At 49.7% G+C, this 23,233-nt stretch overlaps 6 protein-coding genes across 6 annotated transcripts; 3 read left to right on the top strand and 3 right to left on the bottom strand.

Annotated features, from left to right (window-relative positions):
• Positions 1-271: 271 nt before the first annotated feature.
• TGAM01_v207520 (hypothetical protein) lies at positions 272-3,080 on the bottom strand (the record flags this gene model as incomplete). Its single annotated transcript, XM_018805553.1, has 3 exons — positions 272-2,259; positions 2,311-2,909; positions 2,992-3,080. 3 exons carry the CDS (start codon positions 3,078-3,080, stop codon positions 272-274), a joined length of 2,676 nt encoding a protein of 891 aa, XP_018661213.1.
• A 4,292-nt stretch (positions 3,081-7,372) lies between these two features.
• On the top strand, positions 7,373-9,521 carry TGAM01_v207519 (hypothetical protein; the record flags this gene model as incomplete). The annotated part of the gene is made up of 2 exons (XM_024550116.1): positions 7,373-7,448; positions 7,507-9,521. The coding sequence occupies 2 exons, from the start codon at positions 7,373-7,375 to the stop codon at positions 9,519-9,521; spliced, it is 2,091 nt and encodes a 696-aa protein (XP_024405136.1).
• A 484-nt stretch (positions 9,522-10,005) lies between these two features.
• Positions 10,006-13,754, bottom strand: TGAM01_v207518 (hypothetical protein; the record flags this gene model as incomplete). The annotated part of the gene is made up of 2 exons (XM_018805551.2): positions 10,006-13,085; positions 13,142-13,754. Coding segments are annotated over 2 exons (3,693 nt in total), but the record flags the coding sequence as incomplete, so codon positions are not given.
• A 2,529-nt stretch (positions 13,755-16,283) lies between these two features.
• TGAM01_v207517 (hypothetical protein) lies at positions 16,284-16,816 on the top strand (the record flags this gene model as incomplete). Its single annotated transcript, XM_018805550.1, has 3 exons — positions 16,284-16,399; positions 16,462-16,562; positions 16,635-16,816. The coding sequence occupies 3 exons, from the start codon at positions 16,284-16,286 to the stop codon at positions 16,814-16,816; spliced, it is 399 nt and encodes a 132-aa protein (XP_018661210.1).
• Positions 16,817-18,289: 1,473 nt separating this feature from the next.
• Positions 18,290-19,573, bottom strand: TGAM01_v207516 (hypothetical protein; the record flags this gene model as incomplete). The annotated part of the gene is made up of 3 exons (XM_024550115.1): positions 18,290-18,542; positions 18,609-19,196; positions 19,374-19,573. 3 exons carry the CDS (start codon positions 19,571-19,573, stop codon positions 18,290-18,292), a joined length of 1,041 nt encoding a protein of 346 aa, XP_024405135.1.
• A 1,249-nt stretch (positions 19,574-20,822) lies between these two features.
• Positions 20,823-22,616, top strand: TGAM01_v207515 (hypothetical protein; the record flags this gene model as incomplete). The annotated part of the gene is made up of 4 exons (XM_018805548.1): positions 20,823-21,192; positions 22,099-22,202; positions 22,262-22,300; positions 22,392-22,616. 4 exons carry the CDS (start codon positions 20,823-20,825, stop codon positions 22,614-22,616), a joined length of 738 nt encoding a protein of 245 aa, XP_018661208.1.
• Positions 22,617-23,233: the final 617 nt, after the last annotated feature.

Genomic DNA, 23,233 nt, shown 5'->3' with positions numbered 1-23,233 from the left:
ATAAAATCCTCCATGAAGCTCCTATCGTAGTAATTTTGTAAATACATCCAGTTGGTGTGTTTCTATACCTAGAATACCGTGACCCTAAAATACATTTGCCCCACGCTTCCAAAAACTCCATTCATGGCGCTACAATACATAAGAAAAAGTTGGGTGGGAGGTTTGGAAAGAGAAAAAGACGCGGAAAAAGGAAAATTGGGAGAAAAAGAAAGTGTAAGGGCTTGGTGCTCATGTTGCCAAAACAGCGTAAAAGTTTGGCCATCATCACCTTTTAGTCTTCCCAACTATATCGTTTTGCTGCCATCTGAGGAATATGAACGATATCGTTACCATCTATACGATCCTCTGCTTGCGAAGAATTAGGGTCCATTATATCGTGATTCATATATTGCTCTCTACTCCTCTCCTGTGTATCTTCGCCGGAAAGGGTGCCTCTGTGCGATCGGGCCATGGAGAAGGTGGCTTGGCGTGACATTTCCTGCATCATTCGATCTTCTTCTTCTTCGGTATAGTTGCTTCCCAGGCTATGATCAGAAAGGTGGCAGTCGGCATTAAACCGAGGCGTGAAGTCGCTATCGCTATTACAATTTTCCTGGCTGACGATTTGCGCTAACATGATGCTGTGTCTGAGCGACTGAAGATTTTCCGGAAGATTGCCTAGGCACTCGATATGTGTTGGGTCGATTGGGGTTTTCTGACATGCCATAGCTTTGGAATGCAATGCGACCGAATTATCCGAGTATCGCATGTTTGTTTGACTGGTATCTGATTGCACAACATTGTCGTTATATTGCCCTGCTGGAGATTGGCCTGCGGCCGACACGGTGGTTGCGTTCGTGGAGCTATGGCTATTGTAACCTGACCCAGAAGAGATGGGCGAAGGCGATCCTGGAAACGATGCGGTCCCTAGCCCCGATCTTGGAGAGACTGGGGTAATATCCCTGCTGGGAGTTGTATGGGTTGGACTGGCAATAAATGCAGTTGCTTTCTCTTGAGGCGGAACGATTCTTAGCGACGTGCGATACTCAGGTGGAGATCCTCGGAGCTGTCTTTCAATCTTCCTCTGTGCCACTTCATAGGGGCTGAGGTCCTGTATAGTATTGGCGTCCAAAGTCGCATTGCCGATTATTGAGATATTGTCGACGTCTCCATCGCTGGCATCAAGCTCTACTGGAGCCATGGGAGCGGGGAGCTCGACGGGGGCCGTTGGAACAGGAAGTTCGCAAAATACTGACTCTGTCACTCCCTCGGATTTTGAGGTAGCAACGGTAGTATTTATATTGGCTTTGTTACTTTTGAACATGTTCAATATTGGAACCTCGAAACATCTAGCATGTTTAGATATCATAGGTGTAACCGAACCCTTGGTAGATATGCTGTCATTCACTTCCTCGGAACCTGTTTTGTCGCCTTTTGTCTCCGATTTCCTTCGGCGGCACAGGTAGCACACGCTCACCAGACAGAATAGACACAGCGAGATGGCCCCAACAGCGATGCCTACTAATTGCGGTGTGCGTAGCTTGGTACCGCTTTGTGTTGGTGGCCCTGGGTAAGGACTGTTATTTGGTTGCTTAATCGGTACCAAATTTGCATCTGCTACCGGTTGCTGAGGAAATTTGGCTTGGTATACCGAAAATACGGCCTCGTCATATTTCGTTATCAGGTACGCTTCCTGTAGGAATGATCGGCCGATGACGATCGAGGAGTCATTTTGAGTCCTCCGCAGTGCAAAGTATGGGACAGCGGGGTCTCCATATTTGATAGCTCGATGCTTAAAAGGATATTGTAGGAGTCCAACGAATGCTTGCATTGGCACGGTGATATTGACCAGTCCCGGAACATTCAAAGGGGACCCAAAGTTATCATGATTGTCAAAGCTTGAGAGGCTAAACGTAAATGTAAACGAGTTGGATGATCCAAAGGCGTTATACTGCTCATTCGTGAGAGTATACAAATCGAAAGTGCTATTGTAGGTCAGGTTGAAAGCATCTGCGAACTGATCACACACGGCGTTCGGTAGCCACAGATAGGGAGTAGTGCTATCAATCAAGGCCGTAAAAGAATTGTCCCAGCTTGAAAGACTAGAGATCAAAGAGTCCCATTTCTTTGGCTTTTTGGTGTCGTTATTCGCGGAAGCTTCGATGCCTCGAACTAGAGCGCGAGGCATATTATCCTGAGGAGTTAACGTGAAGTCGATATCATGCGGGACGTATCTAGCTGTGTCAGAGCCCCCTAAAGTAACAGAAACTGGAATATTTCCTGTTTTTTTTATTAGCACTGTCCATAGTATACGAGCAACTCTTTACATACGATAAGAGGCACCGGCAGTATAGCCGTAGCTATAGCTGGGAATCCATCCAAAGGTGCGGACGGCTTGGGTCAAAGGTGACTGAGCTACCTCATTACCAAAGCTGCCTTGAGTAATCCCTAGCCCAAAAAGACCTATGTAATAGTCTGTTGAGTTGATAGCAGACATAAGGACATTGGACATTCCAAAACCAATGTCGGTGATGGCGCTGTATGCGTTAACTGTGTCGAGTCCATATTGGCCGTTTCCACCGTATCCTAGATAATCCAAACCAAGTTGCCAGATTCCCATGTAGGACCAATGTTTGGATTCAAAGGGCGTATAGATTCCACCACGAGAAGAAGAACAGTGTGGTTCCTCTATGAGGTCCAATTCAACTCCCTGGCTGGACGAAGGAGTGAGATGTTGACGGGCAGGATCCCCGACATGTCTTGCAAGCGGCGGACCTCGATCATGCTGAGATGGCGATGTATTTTGTAAACATCCCCCAGGTCCTATCGCCCAAATCTCGGAAAGCGATGTGCTCAAGAGCACATTGACAAGGTCTGAATTGGACCCTAGCAAAACTTTGATTGTCGACCAGTTCCCGTCAATCCCAAGCCTACCAAGTCAAGGTCAGATACGGATCTGAACTTGTTGCAAAATCCATAAGTCGCCAGAAAGATAAAGGAATAGTAGCATACCATTCTCCAGCATCGAATGCCACCGGTGCCGGGTCGTTTGCGTAGACAATACCAGCTACTGTCGCCAATACTAGAGCACCAAGACGCATCTCGTCAACGCCAGTGCTGCAACACCGAAACTTCGCGCGCTAAGAGGAGGACTCCCAAGTTATGGCACTGCTGGGAACCCAAGGCTTGGTATCATTAGAACCTCTCAGCTTCCGTTATATCGCTACCGCGGTACTGTATCCATGGGGTTTAATCGCGTGGTGTGACGGAGTCCGCAGCGTTCAAAGAGCGGTATAGCCCGTGATCCGGCAAGTTGACGCAGCGAGAACGCTTTGTTCTTCCTACCATGAGATTTTCAAAATATACGATCGTGTTGTATGTATGATGAAGAACGACAGCAAGGGATAGAAATGTAAGGCTTTGGCCACCTTCTAACGGGCCTCGGATGGCTGGCCGGGGAGGGTCCCTTGTGCCAGGCACTGACAGGAAGCTGCTGCTAATGAGCATGCACAGATGCCAGGCCGATCTCCTAGGCTATGGGGCCTGGAGCTTCCTTGTCGCTGCCGCCCTTGACAGCTTTGCCCAGGGATGAACGTTTATTCATCTGCAAACTCGCCACAGATGCAACGGAAGGGGCCACTCCAAGCATTCCATATCAGTTTGCGACAGACAGGGCCCTATCCCATATGTCTAATAGTGAAGCCCGCTACGATTAGCCTAGCAACGCCAGTTTGTGCCGGCCATCAACCCGCCGATGGCTCGCGGAAGCGCTAATGCTAGTAGTAATTAATACCTGGCCGCCAGAATGGGACCAGATGGGGAATGGTTTCAGTTGCTAATATCCTGTTGGGGTTACACCTGGAACGCTTTACGCCTCCTGGATACAGGTACGCTGATGTGTTCTTCAGTCGAGCCATCTCCCAAGTGTCCAGCTCTATATATTGGCTAACGGCTCGAAGCAGTGGCGATGCGATGTCGTCTACAAACCCTTGGGAGAGGTTCTTGAGTTAGCATCGGCCGAGATGATCTACGCTTGACCGCCTCTGTTCTGTCACTCATGGTTTCGGGGTCAGCAAAGCTCGCTCCTCATGTCTTAGAAGGCAAAGCAGGGAGGACACGCACTAGCTTACTACAGAAAATCATCCTTTTGACACGAATGTACCGCTATCAAGTCGTTCAACCAGTTCGATAACCATACCATGTAGGAATATACATCTCTATCAGCGGCAGAATGTTAAAAGCGGCAGTATGAAAGAAATTTGGAGATGTATCCGGTGACCAGACTGTGCTGGGCTTTCTCGGCCCAATTGTCGTGTAAGTCAAACATTTCGGGCGAGGCAGGGAAAATAGTCTTACTGCCTCTGTTTTTTCTGGCTTCCTGATGTTTCAGACATTCACAAGACAGCACCAGCGCTAAGCTTGATACGCATTGCCCACATACCTGACCTGGTGGCGACCCTGGACTCGGTGTGGCGGCGTAGCGCGCGCAAGATTTGTTGTTGTAGTACGACATACAGAGCAGTTTATTGCCAGCCGCGTTATGTCGTCGGAATGTCCATGTTCCTCGCTGGCTACGACTTCCATACGCAAGGCAGCTAGTCGAATATGAAGCTCTCGGCTCTTCTCAGAAGCTGCAAAACGGTGCCAACTATGGAGTACTCCAGATGTCTCTTACGAAATGAGAAGAGTGACTGGGGTAAGGCCTGTGATCAGCATCGCTTGTCATGACATCTGGAGATGGAGGCCCACTGATCAGATGGGCTGGAGCCGGGATTGCTATCCGCCCCACCATTACACGCTCTTGTTTGGAGCAATTTGTCTGTATGAGCTGCGTAACATACGACGCACTGGCCTGGCTATTTGAGCATGGACAGTGCTGCCGCCTGGAATCATGCCAGTATTGTGCATCCCGCCGGTAGCCAAGAGTATCGGGGGCTGAAAATCAGGCACGCGCCAACACTTTGCTGCTTGTTCGTCGAATGCGTTTACGTCTTGTGCGCAAGTAAAGTGCTGACGAGGGATCGTCTGCCGGAGCTAAGCTCCCTGCCATGCACCACTAGCAGCGTTAGCACGGCTACTTGCCAATACTAACAGTAGGAGTACTGTATGAAGCAATACCAGCAACTCCAATCAGAAACTTACTAAGGGGGGCTTTTGACAGGCTGAGATGGTCAAGTGTCCAGACCTCTGCCAGTGATGGTACGAGTAAGGCGAGGTTGCAAAGTTTGGGAGCAGGACTGAGGTAGTGAAACGCGGATTTATCTTTTAGCACCCCGTGTTAACAGCCAGCACAAGTGATGGAGGTATAAGTGACCGAGGAGTGCTCCAAGTGAGCTGCCTTGCCATGGCGAGAGCCGCTGTACTCGCTACAAAAGAACGTGACCGCACAAGCTCCTTCCTCACTGCAAATGAATGAAAAACCACACGACGAGAATATTGTAACCCAAATTATTGAACACCTCACATCGCCCAGCGTCAGTCATTTAATCAGATACTGACTGTACAGGCGCCTCATGATATTCAATTTGCCTCAGAAGCTACCCTGGATTACTGAACAGAGCTGGTCATGGAACCAAGGTCGCGACTGGTCTTCGTGACTGGATTCGTCAAACAGTGTCTACTTCGTATGTATTCTAGCAAACAAATTCATAGACAGTGCTATGTACATTTAACTGCTATCAGGCCAAGATAACACCCAGAGCGACAAACGACGTTCATCATTACTCAGTTTCCGAATCCATAACCGTCAATTCCGCAGCGCCTTGCAGCTGAAGAATCGAGCTGCTCGCCTCAAGGAAGTGGAAAACTGCCAACAGCGAGAAAGGCAGACAGACGACCCATGACACAGCCCTTGTAGCAACGCCAGGAACATAGCCTATCAGTGGCATGCCTCTAGATGCCAAGCCCTCCGCACTACTCCACATAATTGCTAGCGACAGCCGCTAGAAATGCAAGGGCTATGCGGATTACAGGCCGTCTGATCAGAATTCGGCATTACCGTTGCAGTCGGAACCAGCTGAGCCAAGGGAGTGTGTAGTGTCTCAGAATACGGACAAAAAGAAACGTCAGTTTCCATCTGCGAGATAGCTCGCAATAACCACTCTCATGCATCCGCTATTTGAACGGATCATCCACCCGTATGCGTTATTGGACGCTGAGAAAGACTGCTAGCAAGGGAGAACAAGCTCGTTACTTACAGCTGAGATTGGACAAGCCGCTACTGTAAGATCCGCGTATCAATCTCGTCCAAGAAGATGGTTCATGGTTTTGGCTTTGCTGGAGCTCAGCCAATGCCATACATGGGCTAATCGCGGGAAGCGAGCCGCAAAGCTTGAAATGAGAGGACATTATTTGCCACTGCATCCGCCCTGCATCGGAGGCTTGGAGAGTCCGCCAGGTATATGCAGCCGCGACTTTGCCATGCGTCACACAAATCATCCTTTGGCTTGGCCCAGCCATATGTATCTTGCGGGAAATTTCGACGATAAGATGGAACAGGGCACTGAGGTTTCAAATGAGATAATAAGACCTTGCTCTCCCTTTCATTACTATTGGTCACAAACCCCTAATCCAACACCCAAGACGCGCCACGGCCTGGTTGGCTCCATGGTCTTCCATCTCAGACTCTCCACACAAGAGCGCCTTTAGCGTTGTGTTCCCGTTAATATCGGGAGGCTGAATATGGGCCGGTGAATTGGCTCAGTCTATTGGTGAGGCTTGGCCTGGCCTGGGTTTAATGGAACATCATATCTCTGCGTCCAGCCGCTCGTGCAGCTCAAACATGCCAAACCCGCAGCAACACATCACGACTTTCTCTATACGAAAAATTATCAGATCGGATAGTCATATTGCAGCATCTGGAGGCCTGTGTAGCCGCACTACAGCCAGGAATATTGGCTAGATTCTTTCACGTCTCACGACAGCGGCTGGAGCTACTCGACACTTCCTCATCTCCCTGTTGCAAGCTTGAGATGGTGTGTTGGTCCTAGCACCACTAAGACCAGCTGCTGCTAGAGTATATGGAATACCTACCGTTAGTGTGAGGGCCAGCCGATACAGTATTCGTACTCATCTCGTGCTTGCATACGCCTGCAGCCGACTGCGGCAGTGCCCGCTAGGTATGTGTGATGTTGGCGTACTTTGTACCCATTGAGTATGAACTGAGCTTTCCTGTCCCAATTGAGCCTGCCCACGCATATTCTACTTCGCCACCATAGTAGAGACCCTAATCCAGCAGCTAATCATTGTTTGAGCAAAGCACTTCGACTTGCTCTTCACTTTTAGAGAATATGATACTCCTATAACCCAATGGCGATTAGTTCTGCTCTGTATCCATAAGCCCCATTTCAAGCATACATTGATTTGAATCATTCTCGCAATCTTCGAGATTGCAATGAAAGCAACAAATGTTACGCTGTTGGTTTATACAGCGTCTGTGATAGAGGCCGCTACAGCAGCTACGCGATTAGGTGTGTTGATCTTTTGATTTCTTGCCGAATGCTCGCTGTTATTCACATGCCTAAACAGACTTTCTGCATCATCGCCACCAGCGACGTCTGTTCCAAACCAACAGCACCTTGAAAGGTGTTCAAGACGGCCTTTCACCGACAGGTAATATCGCGGTCGAGACTACATTCTTAGAATCGACAGCTACGGTATATAGCAAGATTTCTACATCTCAAACAACCGCCGCACCGCCGACACAATATAATGCTACAGAGAGGTCATTTTCATATTCGAGACCCCCGTCAATATCTTCTTCGCCGTCTATTGCGCCCCTGACGAGCGCCGAAGTCAATTTCAACGGAACTACTGTTCCGCCAGCAACCGAGAGTACAAATGAAACAAAAGAGCCTAGTCGACTATCGACGCCAATGTATAGTTTATTTACAAACTCATCCGCTACCGCTCGTGGAAATGTTGATGCGTCAGGGTATTCGTCAGCTGTCCCAACAACAGGCGGCAACTTTAATAACATTCCTACGAATTCTTCTCTATTAACTACGACTTCGATAGAGCCATGTACTTCATTGCCTAGCGACCGAGCCGTTACCGAGTATTCTATCGTTTATACTACAACCGTCACATTTTACGGCAACAGTACTGATTATACCCCTCCTTATTCGCCCATGAAAACGCCGAATTACTGCTCTCCTACAGGCGAAGCTCTCATTACCTTCTACAGCACAACCCACGTATCTAATTCAACTGCAACAGAGACGGTCGCGACTCTGACTACGGCTTCTCCAACAGCTGACATCGGTGTACCGGCCCTAGTTGCTCCTATTCCCGCCATTACCTTTTCGTTTGATCTCCCAGAGATCCTCACACAAGCGCCTGATGCTACTGGCGGAGATGAAGGTGGAATAATCATCACCATCAAACCGTATCGCTCGTTTACTCGACGAATAATTACCTTCATTACAACCGACAAAAACCCAGCCGTGGTTTTTTCACCTGAGCCAACTCCGGATTTTAGTCCCACTTGGATCACTGGTATTGGAGATGGTGTTCATAAGACCATGGATGTTATAGATAGTCTGCCAACTGCCTCACCCATCTCCAATAACCTTATCGGAAGCGTGAAGCGACCTCCAGTTCCTACTTTTCAGGTCACCGCTGGAGGAGACGAAGTTATTATCAATGAACAGACGATATCTGGCCTGAAACCGAGCCAGACAACAACCATCACAGTCGGAACTGACGTTTTTACAATTTTTCCGACTGCAATTGTTGGTTTCGGTTCAACAGTCACAAAGCCTGCACCTCAAGAAACTTCCAGTCCCACCTCAGCCATCACATCCGGGGTCTTGGGTGGAGTTTCAGTGATAATCTCAGGAACAAAAGCTGTGGTTGACGGTATTACCTTGAGCATCTCGCCACAATTGGCTACAACGACCATTAATGGCCACAAGGTTGCTCTTGGGACAGGAACTATAGCTGTTGGCCCTGAGACGCTAGTTTTCCAGAACCCCTCGCCCCGGCCAACTCATGAGATCATTACGGGGGGAGAAATGATCACAGCTATAGGTAGTTCCATCATTGTTCTACACTCTACAACCATCACCTACGGCGCGAAAATTGCTCCAAAGCAAACAACAGTCAGCGGCGAGACCATCTTAATCGGTCCAAGGGGTGTATCATTCCACGGGACCACTCTAGGAGGGCCCTCGGCAAACTCCACCAATACAGAATATGAGATTGTAGGCGGAGTCACTGTGGGAAAACTTTCACCCTCTCTTGTAGTAGTCAACGGGGTAACCTACTCGATTAACAAAGATGGCGATCTGAACAATATGGAAACGACAATCATCGCTAATCAGACCATCACCATAGGCCCAAATGGCTTGATCCTATCTTCTCAGACGTTGACATACCCAGGGAGCTCTGTCACTGCCACCTTGTCGCCTTCCATGCCGGATTTCCCTGCCGAGACTGCAGGTCAGAGCGGAGACGAGGAAAGCGGTGCGTTTTCGATCCGTCTAAAGCTTAGTGTCTTGTATGTTTGCTTAGCAGGAGTAGGCGTTTGGGTATTCGTTTGAGATCTGAGATGTATAGGCTTTGTCACAGGTAAGAATATGAACTTTGGTGGAGCTTAAGATCGATCGTGACTCCTAGAGCATAGAGTTGTGGATATCTCCCTCATTGGTAGATCTTATCAATGGCTATAGAAGATGTATATTAAAGGTTACCTGTACAATATTGCAACAGATTATCAGCTCGTTGGGTCTCGGCAGCCGTTATCAAGTTGTATTGCTGAGGAGGACAATAATAGTTAATGGAAGGAAAATGTGTTTCGAGCTTTCACATTTTATGAAAAGCACCGTCTGTACGGAAAACAAAACTGTATTGTCGAAACTTGTACGCAAGAACTAAAGTAAAGTTTCAAATGTCTAACGGGAATACTGTCCAAAAAATATAGCATGGCAGGCAAGTCACACCTCAAGTTCTAGAATGTAAATCCCTTCAACCAGTCTCCACTTCGAGACTGCTCTCTCTCTCTCTCTCTCTCTTCCCTCCTTTTCGTTACCACCTCTGGACGCTTTTCCCCTTCTCCTTCCCCTTTCCAACTCCATCGCTGGGCAAAGATGGGAATTGTTCACGCTGGATACCAAGCCCCGCATCCATCTCTGATGAAGACGGTGGCGGTGAGTTGCCTCCTTGATCTTGCATGCTTAAGCTCAAAGCTATAGCCAAATCTTCATCTTCATTCGTGGTTTGCCATGAAGGTCCGCCAACGGGCGTGTGGCTCGATGACGGCGAGCTGGATTCGGGTTGCTTCCCCTTCTTGCTGCTCTCAGGCTTGTACTTGACATTGATGGGGAACTCAAAGTCGCCAGAGCTGTACCCCCGCGATGTATCTATGGGGGACTGGGACTGTCCGCCTTCATTGTCAACGCCCTCCATGAGGGATAATCTTATCGCCTGTTGGATTTGCTGCTCATACTCGCTCTCAGCCTCACCGTTGGCTTCCGACGTAGACAGGCCGCTCATGCTGAGATCTGGTGTCACAACCTCGAGATTCTCACTGACGGAGGAAGCAGTGTCGAGACTGGCATCAGCTGCTGAGTCACTGGTTCGAAGTTGCTCTTCAGTGTGGAACGCTTCTTCAGAGACCATTTGCGCATAGAGGATCGATTCTTCTTCGGTCAAATCACCCAAAGCGCCAAATCTTTTGAGACGGCGGCTATATTCACGAGCCTGCTGTGCATCTTCTCGATACATTTCAGCTTCCTCAGATGCGATATAGTCCGTCACCGCAGCACCTTGCCGGCGGCTAGCTAGACGATTATCCATATCAGCGTGTCGAATGCGACGCTTGCGTCCTGCGGCGTGACCTTGTGATCCATATGACCAGTACCGCATGAAAGCTCCAAAAGCAACTACACCCTGCAAAGTTGTAGGATCAGGATCGAGGAATATAGCCCCCGCAGCAGAGTAAGTATTTTCCCGCAGTGCTGGGTTCATGGCTAACATTTGACGTGGAACGCGACTATTTGATTTGCAATTAATTGTTCTGATAGGTTCCACTGCAGATGCCATTGGATCCCAGGCTTGGACAAGGCCATCACTACCGCCATGAACCAAGTACAATCCAGTAGCCGCAACGGCGGATATCTCAGGAGAATCGGTTTGGATTATTCTCAAGGGTTGTATTTCGCGCGTTTTGTCGTCATCTCGGGTATTCCAAACAAGAACCGCGCCGCTGTTGGTCCCAATGACAATGAAGCGAGTTCTGCGTCCTGGAATCTCTCTCGAACCATGATCGGCCCAAGGGCTCGTCGTAGATGAAGCTTCATTTGCAGTATGCAAGGGATCTTCCCCTAGAGTGAATAGCGATGGCAGAGAGTTATCTAAAGCAACCGACGTTATAGCATCATGGCTGTAGCTGCTGAGTGCCAGCTGCTGGTCGGACCAGTCGTGAATAACAGTCGAAGGCATTGGCGGTGACTTTGGAGTAGGGGGCGGTGACAGCGGTGTTTGAGACTCGGAAGCCGGAGAAATTCGATGATCAAACCCGCCAATACTACCGAATAGCGACGTAGAGATTGGCGCCACGGGTGTCGTGGATTCGCTAGGAGGTTTTTGTACAGGGATCAAGGACCGCGAATAACGCTGGATACTGGCAGGGCGGTTTTCAACTATGCCGCAGTTAATCACAAAGATAGTCTCTCCGGCGCCTTTACCGTCATCACTTGCGAAGTCCACTTCAAGCTTTCGCTGCATATCCCAGCCGTCACAAACTTTGCGGAAGTGAGAGGGTCTGTATCTCATGAATTTTTCGATTTCTCGAGCCTCTGCCACTAGCTGCGCTTTGGTGAGATGCATGTCGTTTGAGGGCGATCGAGGCGAATAAGATCCACGGGTTGCATTCTTGTCCATCTCATCTTCCCGAGCCACTCTGCGAGTTGCCTCCAGAAGATGCCAGTATACCGTACGACCATTGTACCAGGCATTCCGCGTCATATCTTCTCCTTTGGCACGGACAGGTTTCCCAACAGGGACGTCGCACAGATAGTATACTTCGCCCAACGCATTCAGGGCTACCGCCCAGACCCTGGAAGAAGACTTGCGCTTTTGGTTGAAGTTGTCATCAACCTTTAACGAGATAATGGGAACTCCTGGACTGATGATCCATCGCGCTGTGACATCGCCGTTGGCATATTTCGGGCCTGTAGTATCCCAGCCAAGCGAGTAAGCAGTGACCACGCCAAGCGCAGAGCCCGTGAGAATGCCACACATCGATTGTGTTGTTGATGTGACGGCTGATGACTTGGCAATCCATACACTGCAGATTGCATCGGACATTTCGGGAATCCTGGGTATGTCAAAATGGGCGTCTATAGTATTGATCTCTGCACCAATGTAGCGCCCGCGCGATAGGTTGATGCCTCGGAAGAACGGCCGGCCGCCTGGAAATCCCTCTCCAGCTACTACGCCGTAAGTATAGCTCACATCCATGGTGTTGGGAACGCCTGCTGGTCCGTCTCCTAGGCCATACGGCAACAGATTTGGAGCAACTTCGTCCAGCTGTGGCATCGTAAATAAATCTTCGAGGCCCCATTTTTCAATCTTGCCAGTTGTAGGATCGCTCATAGACGCTGCACCAAGATCACCGGCTCCCTGGATGACACGTGGTGGCTTCTTGCCATTTAAGAAGACAGCGTGAATGTTGGTCACTTGCCAAGGCAGCTTCGAGTTGTAGGTCAAAACTGCGCTATTCTTTTTCCCAGCGCGACCGACTCGGCTAGACAAGCTCCCTCCTGGGGCAGTCCCTGGCTTTCCGCGAGCCAAACTTCTTAGGTGACGAGTTCTCAAAAGATACTCGCTTCTCCAAGTAGCCAGCGAGGTGAGCCGGGGGAAGTATCGAGTCTCGAAGCGCAAACCATCAGAGGATATAGCAGTTTCACGCGGTATAGCAAGTCCAGACGGTGGAGCATCGGCTTCAACATGGCTATCTAGGGTGGTATGTCCTGGAAAGTAGCGCATGAAAGCCATGCGCCAAGCATGATGCGTGGTAACCAGCGCCCAGAATCGTTTCGACACGAGCGCCACCGAGGAGTGGCAGTCGGGCGGCAAGTGCGAGAATATATGCGTTAGAATCTCTGTGAGTGCATATTAGTATAGAGCATTGGTGTTTAGTATGCGATGGGGAACATACCGTTAGGGAAGTTGTCGATGCGTATTGCATCAGAGCGGGGCTCTGAGCGCTTTACGACCTGGAATCCAAGGTCTTGTTTCACAGTCTGGGAGGCCAGAGCCTTTTCATATTCGGAGATTCGCTGTCCAGGCATAGAAGGGCGGTCGTCTTGAGCCTCGTCAAGGGTCAATCGTCGCAGCTTCTTGTCCAGCCGGTCGGCATTCACGCCGGCGCCACTCTCGTCTGGGAGGGGCTGACGCTGGTCATCCGCAACGAGGCGAGAGTGGCCGGAGCCGCCTGAGAGGTCTCGACGGAGGTCACTCGCATCGCGGGGAAGAGAGCCATGCTGGGAGAGGGAGAGGGAATCGAGGTTGCTGTTGCTCAGGCGCTGCGTCGGAGTCTTGATGGGCTCTTGGGTCATATAGCTGGGAGAAGAGATGGAGAAGGTGGGGATGTTGTGACCGTGCAGTGAATCTTTGCACAGTCTAGCACACGCCGGAGTAGTTGCAGGCGGGAGTGGTCGTGGATGCGGCTGATGTTGCGAGAGTATGGCGGAGTGACTCAGAAGATGATGCAGTTGGTGAGAGGTGATGAAACTTCTAGAGTGAATATTTTCCGCAGCGCGTTGTCGCAGTCACACTGGCGCCAGTGCTCGGTACTTGGACGCTTTCCCGGCGATAAGCCGGAGTGACGATATTGCCTTTGCCGGAATTGGCGCCAGTGCTTCAGTGTTTATAGCACCCGCAGCCTCTATACGTACCAGTCTGCAGGCTGCAGCTTCCTCTTCTAATTCAGCATTCAGCAGTGGCAAGATCGTCTATGTATGTTCATGTATGTGACCCACAACCGGGTCCGAATTCAAATCAACCGCCACTCGGCACTGAAATTTACGTGGGACCCAACCAAATCTCATGGCCCAAACGTGTTATTGTTTGTACGTGGCAAACTCAGGTTGACGGCTGGCATCTACATACTATAAGCATAAGTCCACCACCACAACCCTGACATGTATCCAGCTTTCAAGTATTCGGGGAAAATAGATGAGTATATAGTCCCCTCTGCGATTATTGATTTGCTTCAAGATTTGAGAAGAAGAAAACAAGATTGTCGATCACGAATGTTCTTGGCTTTCTCTTTCTTTAGGTACCGTACCGTTATGATAAGTTGGCATAGGTTCCTGCTCTTTCATGAGTCGTAAATGTCGAAGAGATTGTAGGGATGATCTCTAGTCTCTAGCCAGGCCATCGTATGGTTAATAGGGTCAGGAAATCGCTAGCAAAAGGAATGGCGGACATCTTAGTTCTGTAGTACGGTGACGTATTATCAACGATAGAGGACGAAGAGAATAGATGATAGGAGCTTCGGCTTATATACGCGTGCTGAGCAAATAGCGTCCAAGGATCCGCTTTCTCGCCGACTACTCATCTGGTAGATATCATTGTGAGGACGCCAAATGAACCACTTGTGCCACGCTTCCCGAGTTTATGTCCCTGAGAATATAAATAGCAACCATCATTTAACAGTACTTGCTTGAATCTGAAAGGATGCTAATAACATGAATGTAGCGTTAACTGGAGAAGCTACTGAGTAGGCTCCTTTAGGGTTTGAGCGGAATTCTTCTTCTTTCAACACTCAAAGACTGCAATCCCATCTCTACAGCTCATTGAAGCTGTGTCATTATAGATGACATGGCTATTCTAGATGTAATACCTAGATAAATCAAGAAATAGGTTCCTAGGCAGCCAAGTCGGGCCGTCGCCTCGCCCTGCTCTTTGACGACGCAACACATGCTCGTATGGAATCAGCCATCGTCACTATCTGACCATGTCTATAGACTAAAGAGCTATACGGTGTGCGTCCCGCCTGTTTTCATGCAGTCTGACCACGAAATAGGACTTACTGTTTTCAGCCCCCGCTTCAACCCTGGTCGACAGGCTAGCGATTCGTATATTTGTCCGATCGTGATGCTTCTAGTTTTTCCACCCATCAAAAACGAAACCACTGTAATTCCTTTTCGAGGGTATCAGCTAGCTTGAACTTTGGGTATGCCCACCATCGAGTTTCTTCTCGGCTTGTAAACCGAATGCAGGAATTTCCCTGTCAGCATATTGCATATGCAAAGCTATAGTAAACCCATAAATCTTGTAGCCCAATCACTGCTCAACATGATAGGCCTAGAGTTGTGAAATACCCGAGCACCATAGCAGCATACTGAGCACAATTGTCGCCATATATACCGCTATGGAGAGGCCTCGCATTTAGACTTTTCAGAGGAAAAAAAAAAGAGAAGAGAAGAACATCTAGCCAGTACAGGTGTTCAAGCTCCAGGACTTATCAAAGTGGAGCTTTGGCGGTATGAGGATCCAAGCCCCTGGATAGAAGCTCCGTTCCATAGATACCTATGATACATTTGTTCGCATATTCCCAATGGAACGCATTCAGACCAACCCTAGCTCCATGCAGAGCACACGCGTGCAACCGCCTCGGCTTTCTCGCGTAATGACTAAATTCCGGTCTCCATAGCAGCCTTAGAGAAGACATAAGCCGAAACGCTTCTAATTCCTAGTGTAGTTCGGCCATTCATGATTGCAGTAGTAAGTATATGCATCATCTTCGAATAACCCTAATGCCCAACATGTTTGTATAGACGTACTTAGCCAGAAATAGAGCAAGTCTAAACCGCATGAAGTTATAAGTATATGCCCATCTACAGTTCCATCTCTCTATTCCCTAGCACAATCAAACTAGCCACTGTTCACAAGTCACCTAGAGTTTTCTGTATCCTGTCAGCTTACTCGGCATATCGGCACAATGTTTAGCAGTAGTGAATCTCGTCCTCGATCATGAACAGCGCATATGTGGATGTTGGCCACGCACACTAGTCATGAGATGCTACTAGGTAGCCAAAGGGCGTTACAAGCTAGGCCCCAGCGCGGGCCCTTTTGGAATACGATCAGTTACAGACGTATAAGCATATGCAGAACTTTTTATTGCAAACCCCTTGCTCAGTTCTGCCAAATAACTTACCAAGCATAATACACGTAGTATATAGAATGGGCGGTGTGCTAGTATAAAAGGCGAGAGATCTGCGCCGAATATTACTTGGAATGAAACACCTCTCAAGCATTTCTACTCAAGCAGAACAAGGGCATTTCTGGTCAAAATGAAGTCGTTTGTCACCACAGTCATCGCGAGCTCTTTGCTGAGTCTCGGACTCGCCAGCCCCGTCAACGTGACTGAGCGTGCTCCCGGCGGCGGAGTCTATCTATGCCCCGGCGCGTAAGTCTTCTCGAACTCGGCACATTCTTTTGCAATGATCTAAATGTTTTGGGAAATTGTAGCAACTGGACACCATCAAATCTATGCCAGCACATTGACATGACAAATGGTGGCTGCTGGACAATTCCATGGCAGACTCTGGGATCAATCGGTCCTGATTCTGGTGAGTACCAAATCCATTCTCTATCTCTATATACATAAAAAGTTCTGAGTTTTTAACAACTGAAACTCATAGGCTGGGTGTGCTCCATGTTTGTTGAGCCCAACAACTGCGTCTACAGCTCTGGCAACCTCAACTCTGGCGGCATCTACACTCCTGGCGTTGCCGACTTGACAACCTGGAACGATGGTTTCACTGGAAAATGGAACGGATACTGGTTTACCGATGCAAAGACCATCCAGTGCGAATATGCTTAGGGTTATGTGTTGATGCGAAATTACCAATTGCGATTGGACCTCGAATTGAAGTGATAGATAAACGATAATTACCAACTTGAAGATGCGTAGGAACACTCAGTCAATACATTACATCTACAGTTCTATACCGAAAAAAAAAGTCTTCTAAATCATGCCTGATGCAAGAAAGAGTTATTAATATAAAATTTAACATGTACATTCGTTAACAAGGATCATACCCATACTCAGATCGTCATCATTTAATTAGCCCATGGATGAATATAATGACCATGGAAGTCTCAAAGTCAGCAAGTGGTAACTAAGCAAAGGTTCCAAATGTGCTTCCATCTTTTATCAAGAGAAAAAATACCAATGCAATCACTAGCCTCAGTTGAATTACTCAATGGCCGCTGGATGTTTGATGGCATTATGCTCTATCCACTGCCTGCAAGGTACTATAATAATCCATTGTAACCGGGGTGTTTCTCAAAGCACCTATACATGTATAGACTAGAGATTTCAGTCCATCTACACTTATCCAACACGTCTCACATACCCCAAAACTCCGTATATAACCCCACAAACAACGCTCACAGACAGCGTATGTTTGCTGCAGGCTGCCCTTGGGGAAGAAACATAAGGACATGTAGTAAAGACATGACAGGCATGATTGCCGCTCAGACAAAAGAACTGAATGCATTTTATATACTTGTAAATACCATATCGAATTGATCCTTGTGTTTCAAATTGGAGTTTTGCTTCATTACTGGCCCGAATGAAATGAGGATTGACAAAATCAAAGATTTGATAGGGATAAACTCAAAGAGATGACGATAATAAGAGAAAAAAAGACGGAGAAAATAAAGAACCAGTCGTGCTCTCTCGCCTTTTGTGTGTGTATATAGCGCTGACAATTAATGAAACGCGAAAAAAAAAAAACACCTCGAGGTATAACAAAGTCAAATGATATATGAGTCAAAAATGAGCAAATAGAACTACAACAGCGACTCGTAAACATCAATGAGCTAGACCGTTCCCGCCAGAAGCCAACTATCCTCCTCATCGATCCATCCTTTTCAGCACGTAGTTGTCTCTTCTAGCCAGTTAGGTACAGCGGTGAGTCAATAGATCGCTGCTCGTTTCTTCTTCGTTTGTTCCTCTTCCCACTTATTTGATGACAAAGGAAAAAAGAGTGTTGCTGATTTCGCATGTTCGCTTGGCTGACGTCGAGTAATAATAGGAGGGAAAAAATGTCGCCAGATGAAATGGGATGGTAGAGGAGAAATAAAAAGAGGTATGAAGAGAGAATGGGATATACTTCAATACGGCATCGACGCTTTTAATAAAATTGATTGCCGTCGTCAAGCCGTTTCTATAAAACCAGAGCAGACGTCAAGGTGAATGCAAAAACATGATGAGAAAATGAAATTCGCTAAAAGACGGGTGGTGCTGGCACAAGCCTGTTGGTGGTAAGAAGAGCAAAGATCAACGGCTCTATGTGAGATTTAGGCCGTCCAGCTTGGACTGCAGCCTTCGTATGACCTCTGGGTCGGGTGTTGGTTCTACCTTACGAGGCAGAGCGCGAGGAGAGGCATGCGACTTTGGAAACTTGCATTTCCTGCATTCCGTCCCGTCTTCGACCCCGGTGGGATAAACGGTTTTGCAGTTTAAGCACTCGTAGTGAGGCACGCTCTTTGGTCCAAATGCATCGCCAGGGTAGCCAAACGGATATTTGTCTTTCTTGGGCCTATCGCGCACTATTGTTAGCATCCATCTAAATGTCGCCGCTCAGAGGGAGACGGTGTCAACTTACGGGTCTCTGGGACAGTCCGTGCAGCGAACATGCTTGCACTTCTCACATGTCTTTGTTCCGGCCGTGAAGAGTGTATCGCATTCGTGGCAAGTTCGTCGGACACGTTGACGGGGCTTCTTGTGGATGAGATCCTGGCCCCCGGTCTTGCTTGGGCGCTTAAGAACAATCTCTTTTTCGATTGGGGCGTAGTCGGGCAGTATCGGGGCATTCTCGCGGTTGGCCTTGATCTGGGCGGCTCTCCTTTCACGACTAGCGACGATCTCGGCCTCGGAGCGCTTTGGTGGGTACCGCGTGCATTTGGTACAGCGGCTATGGCTGCAGTTGGGGCATTCCTTGGTGGCGCCAAAGGTAGCGTTGCAGCGATGGCAGGTCCGTCGAATGCGCATTCGAATGGGTTTATCCATGCGAAGGACGGTGTCGCTGGGGATGGCGCTCTGCCATTCCATGGGATGAATCTCCAGGCCAAATCGCTCATTCAGCTTCTTTGCCCGCTCTTCAAACAGCTCCAGCTTAGAGAGCCGGCTGACACCGGGCATGGCCTCATAGAGAGCTCTAGCCTCTGCAGCTTTGGCGTCGACATGGCTGATACTATGTCAAGATTGTGTTAGCACGATACTCTCAGTCGGACATAAGCCGCAGTTACAGGCGCGCTTTGTAAAGCCCAGCGTGAAGGGTGCTTGTGAGTATCATTCACAGTAAGTGAGCAAAGCAGGGCAGCCCAATGAGAAAAAAAGAATCCCAAGAACAATTCGATGTCACACATACAGCTTGGGAGCATCCTCAGTCTTGGTTCCAGGAGTTGTGGCAGCTGTAGCGACAGCACCGCTTCTGGCGGCAGCAGACGGTTGGCGCTCAGTGCCAGTTCTTCGCAAAACGCCCTTGACCTTGGCAAACACCTTGACAATTCCCTTCCTCTCTCTATCGGCCTTTGGCACGGGCTCCGCAGGTTGGGCGGAAGAGCTCATGATGCTGTTGGTTGGCGTGCGGGCGACGGCAGTGGTTGTCTCAGTAGGTGAACACCTTCAAGAAAAAAAAAAAAAGGGCTTCGTAAGGAGTCCGACAGGCTGGTAGATGGGTATCGCAAAAGGAATCCGATGTGACCCGTCGAAACAATCGGAATCGTTGCCGGAAAATTCCTTCCTTTCTTTTTCCTGCAGGCTCTGGTTGTTTTTTTCCCCTTTGCTTTTGTTTCGGCAATGGTAGCGGCTACTACGGTAAACGGCGATCCTTCAGGGTCGTGGGTTTTTTCGTCGGTGCGGCTGAGTGTTGGACAGGCTGGAATTGGAATCGACAAGCGGCGCAAGGGCCCGGGCCTAGGAATGGAGCGACGAGGGCCTCGGAATTTAAAAAAAAACCACAGCGCATCAGCCGGCGAGTTGCTGCGATTGAAGTTGAAGGCGGATTCGACGAGGCCGCAGCGAGGAGCGGTGGTGTGCAGAGATTAGAGTCGGAGGAGAGAGACAGGTTGCACAGCGTCTTGCGAGGACCGAGAGGGTGGTTCCCTTGGTTATTACAGGTATGGCTAGCACTAATGCCAGGTCAGGCCAGGTCCGGCACGCCTGCAGCTTCAGCGGTGCCTAGCTCGCAATAGCGGCTCGCCCAGTGCGGGCACGGTGTGGACGCCACGGCGATGGACGGTGCTCCGGCAGGCAGAGGGCATCGACACTAGAGCGCAGCTGCACAGTGTCGGCTTACGCGCATTTGCACCGGACCGGCACCAGCAACCTGGGATGGTTCTCGCCTTGACAGACTCCCTGCCTCAGCCAAGGCACTTACAGGGCACTACAAGGCACTACCAGCGCCTGGTTAGTCAGACAACGTTACTCCGTATTCTGCAAGGGCAAAAAGGGCAGAGGGTCCGAATCGTCATCCTTTGCCTGGGAAGAATCATCGCGACTAATGAATTCCCAGCCCATGGATCCTGCAGCAGGCCAGCAAGGGCGGCTCTTGTTGTACACGCCACCTGTCAGTGCAGGACTCCTCTTGCTACCATCTCAGCCTGTTACAACATGACAGCATTGACGCACAAACCGGCACGAGGTCACAAAAAAAACAACTGCGTGCAGCAAGACTATCTGCTCTGCTCTACTGTACTCGTCTTCCGTCTCTCGTCTCCCGTCTCGTCTCGCAAGCGCGCGACTCATGGGGCGAAGCTCCTATTTCCAAAACCCCCCCACTCCCTAGCAATTAGCAACGGGCGACGATGGGGCTTCGATGGGCCTGTCCAACGCACCGGAGCACGCGCGGGGTCTGTCCAGCGTTCTAGGAAAACACACAGCGCCGTCCATGCACGAGGGTCCACGGGGCCGTCGTCTGTGGTTGGGCGGACCAGCGTCCTCGACCCAGCTCTCTGGGAGGATGGTGTGTTACGGGAGCTGCCAGCGGGAGCACCAGCCAGCGACTCCCGTCAATCCGCACCCAGCCCGTCGGGTCCAGCAGCGGCCGGTCGGGCTTTGGGGCGAGACTGATGGACATTACTGGAGACGGCACGCCGTTTCTGCGCGCACAGCATGCAGTAGCGCTGCAGCACGTCCTGCGTCTGTCGGCGCAAGGCGCATGTGCTGGGGCGTGCGAATCGTCCGCTGTAAGTGAGTGAGCGCTGCTGGCAAACTCGAACACTGCATAGACGTGGCCAGGTCATGGAAAGGTGGGGGGGGGGGGGCTCCCGACGAATCCCGGCTTAATCTGGCTGCTCATACACGTGGAACTGTACGCCGCCCGCAGATGGAGATTTACTTCAGAAGACAGGCATTTGTTGCAGAATCTCTACGGAGGCAAGACATGAAACAAGTTTGAGCCCTCTAGGCAGCTTTTCGGGCTCAAGCACATGGCAGTGGATGGAATTCCCCGACTTGATCCTGGCGAAGCTAGCATGGCACCGTATTCTCGTCCTATCAAAAGTCGGCTACATCAGCCCGCACCAGCAGTGCTGGTCTCAGCAGTAACCACTCTCAGTATTTCTTATTCAAGTCTTAAAGAAAGACTCTACAAGTTCACCGAGAGACCCATTCTCTTCTTCGTTGCTGCCGGCCCTAGCCTTCGGCAGACGTGATCCAGGGGGCCTGTCGTTGACGACTTCGGTAGTTTCTAAAGTCATCCCAGGACGTCGGATGTATCCCAGCAGATGCTCTTTTTGTATTTACATTTGTATTTGTTTTCATTGAACAAGTGCGTTTCCAATGACGTCTCAAAGATTAAACAACTTTCAAGACCACCACCAACAACTATATGCACCAAAGTAACATTGAGCGGTAGTACAGATTCAAGTCCAAGCATTCGCCAACTTAATTCAACCAATATTTCGCATGATGCAAGGAGCAAGCTACTACTAGCACGTTCAATATATGTATACTCTACTTTGCACGAAAATCCTGGCGAATAACAAATTCGTACCGGCTTCCACAGCCCATACAAACCTGCTTATCATCATCCACCCCCAAAAAGGTCTATTATAGACCCGTCCATGTGAGCTGCGGAAACGGGAAATTAGCCTCCCTTGCTGCGGCCATTTCTGCCGCTGGTCTGTGCTGGCAGCGTGGACAAGCACAATATCGCCAACTGGGCGCTGCGAGTGCTCCCCATCCCGACTACCAGGTACGAGTAGCAATCAACAGCTCGGCCTTCGCGCTGTCTGTCACTCTAGGACTAGACAGCCACACGAAGGAGACGTTAGGCGAGACTACGGTACAGAGGTATGTAGACTAGACTAGACTATACACATCAAGGGTTCATCCCCATACGAGCCTGCGCCATTTGCGGGCACCATGTCTTGAAATTTTCCAGCCCAGCACGCTTCTAGAATGGCCAAATGCCGCCTCACAGCGTCCTCCAGGCTCGCTGATGCTGCACATCACAGAGACCGCCCAGCATCGAAAAGGGAAGCTGGCCCGACAGACTGGCATCAAGCCCCCGCACGAGTCGCCGAAATTCCTGGCACTGTGGCGGCGCGCTACCCATTATCTGATGTGTCAACTCTCCCTCGGCTTAGCCCAAGAGCTCGCCCGCTAATTTGAGACCCCCGGCAAGCTCGAAAGCAGCAATTATGCAGCATGTACGGATCCCCTAGCTCGGGCAGCGTTTCCGCGGCTTGGCCTGGCCCCTGTACTGTACACCCAGTTGCGACTTGGGTAGCATCAATCAGAGGAGCATGCTCTGGCTCTGGCTCTGGCTCTAGTCTCCTTGGTGGACTGAGAGGCGAAGATGCCTGCAGTTGTACAAGTACGTAACGAGCAGCGGAACTTACGGGCCAGCCACAGACTTCCACGCTCAACGGTGACAAGGCCCGATGCTCTCTAAATGTGCTGTAAGCGTCCATCACCACGAGCCATGTGCAGCAGATCCACAGTGCGATCGCTTACTGCACTTTTCATCTGCTGGCGGTCACAGCTTTATTTCCGTTTCCGCGGCCTTCTTTTTACCTTTGCCGATGGTAGAGGAAATGGCGAAGAATAAGGACGGGCTGCTAAACTGAATATGGGCACGGAAATACATGTACCTACATGCAAGTGTGAGCCATCGGCCTATTCTTTGGCTCACCGACATTGACAGCAAGACCTTGGGCAGAGAGTCTCGTACTCCGTCTTTCGTACAGTACTGTATAACGCAATTTCCAAATCGTTCACACC

The sequence above is a fragment of the Trichoderma gamsii genome, assembly GCF_001481775.2.
Source record: "Trichoderma gamsii strain T6085 chromosome Unknown Scaffold_28.2, whole genome shotgun sequence".
In the NCBI taxonomy this organism is placed as follows: domain Eukaryota; kingdom Fungi; phylum Ascomycota; class Sordariomycetes; order Hypocreales; family Hypocreaceae; genus Trichoderma; species Trichoderma gamsii.
This window is presented reverse-complemented; position numbering and strand designations above follow the sequence as displayed.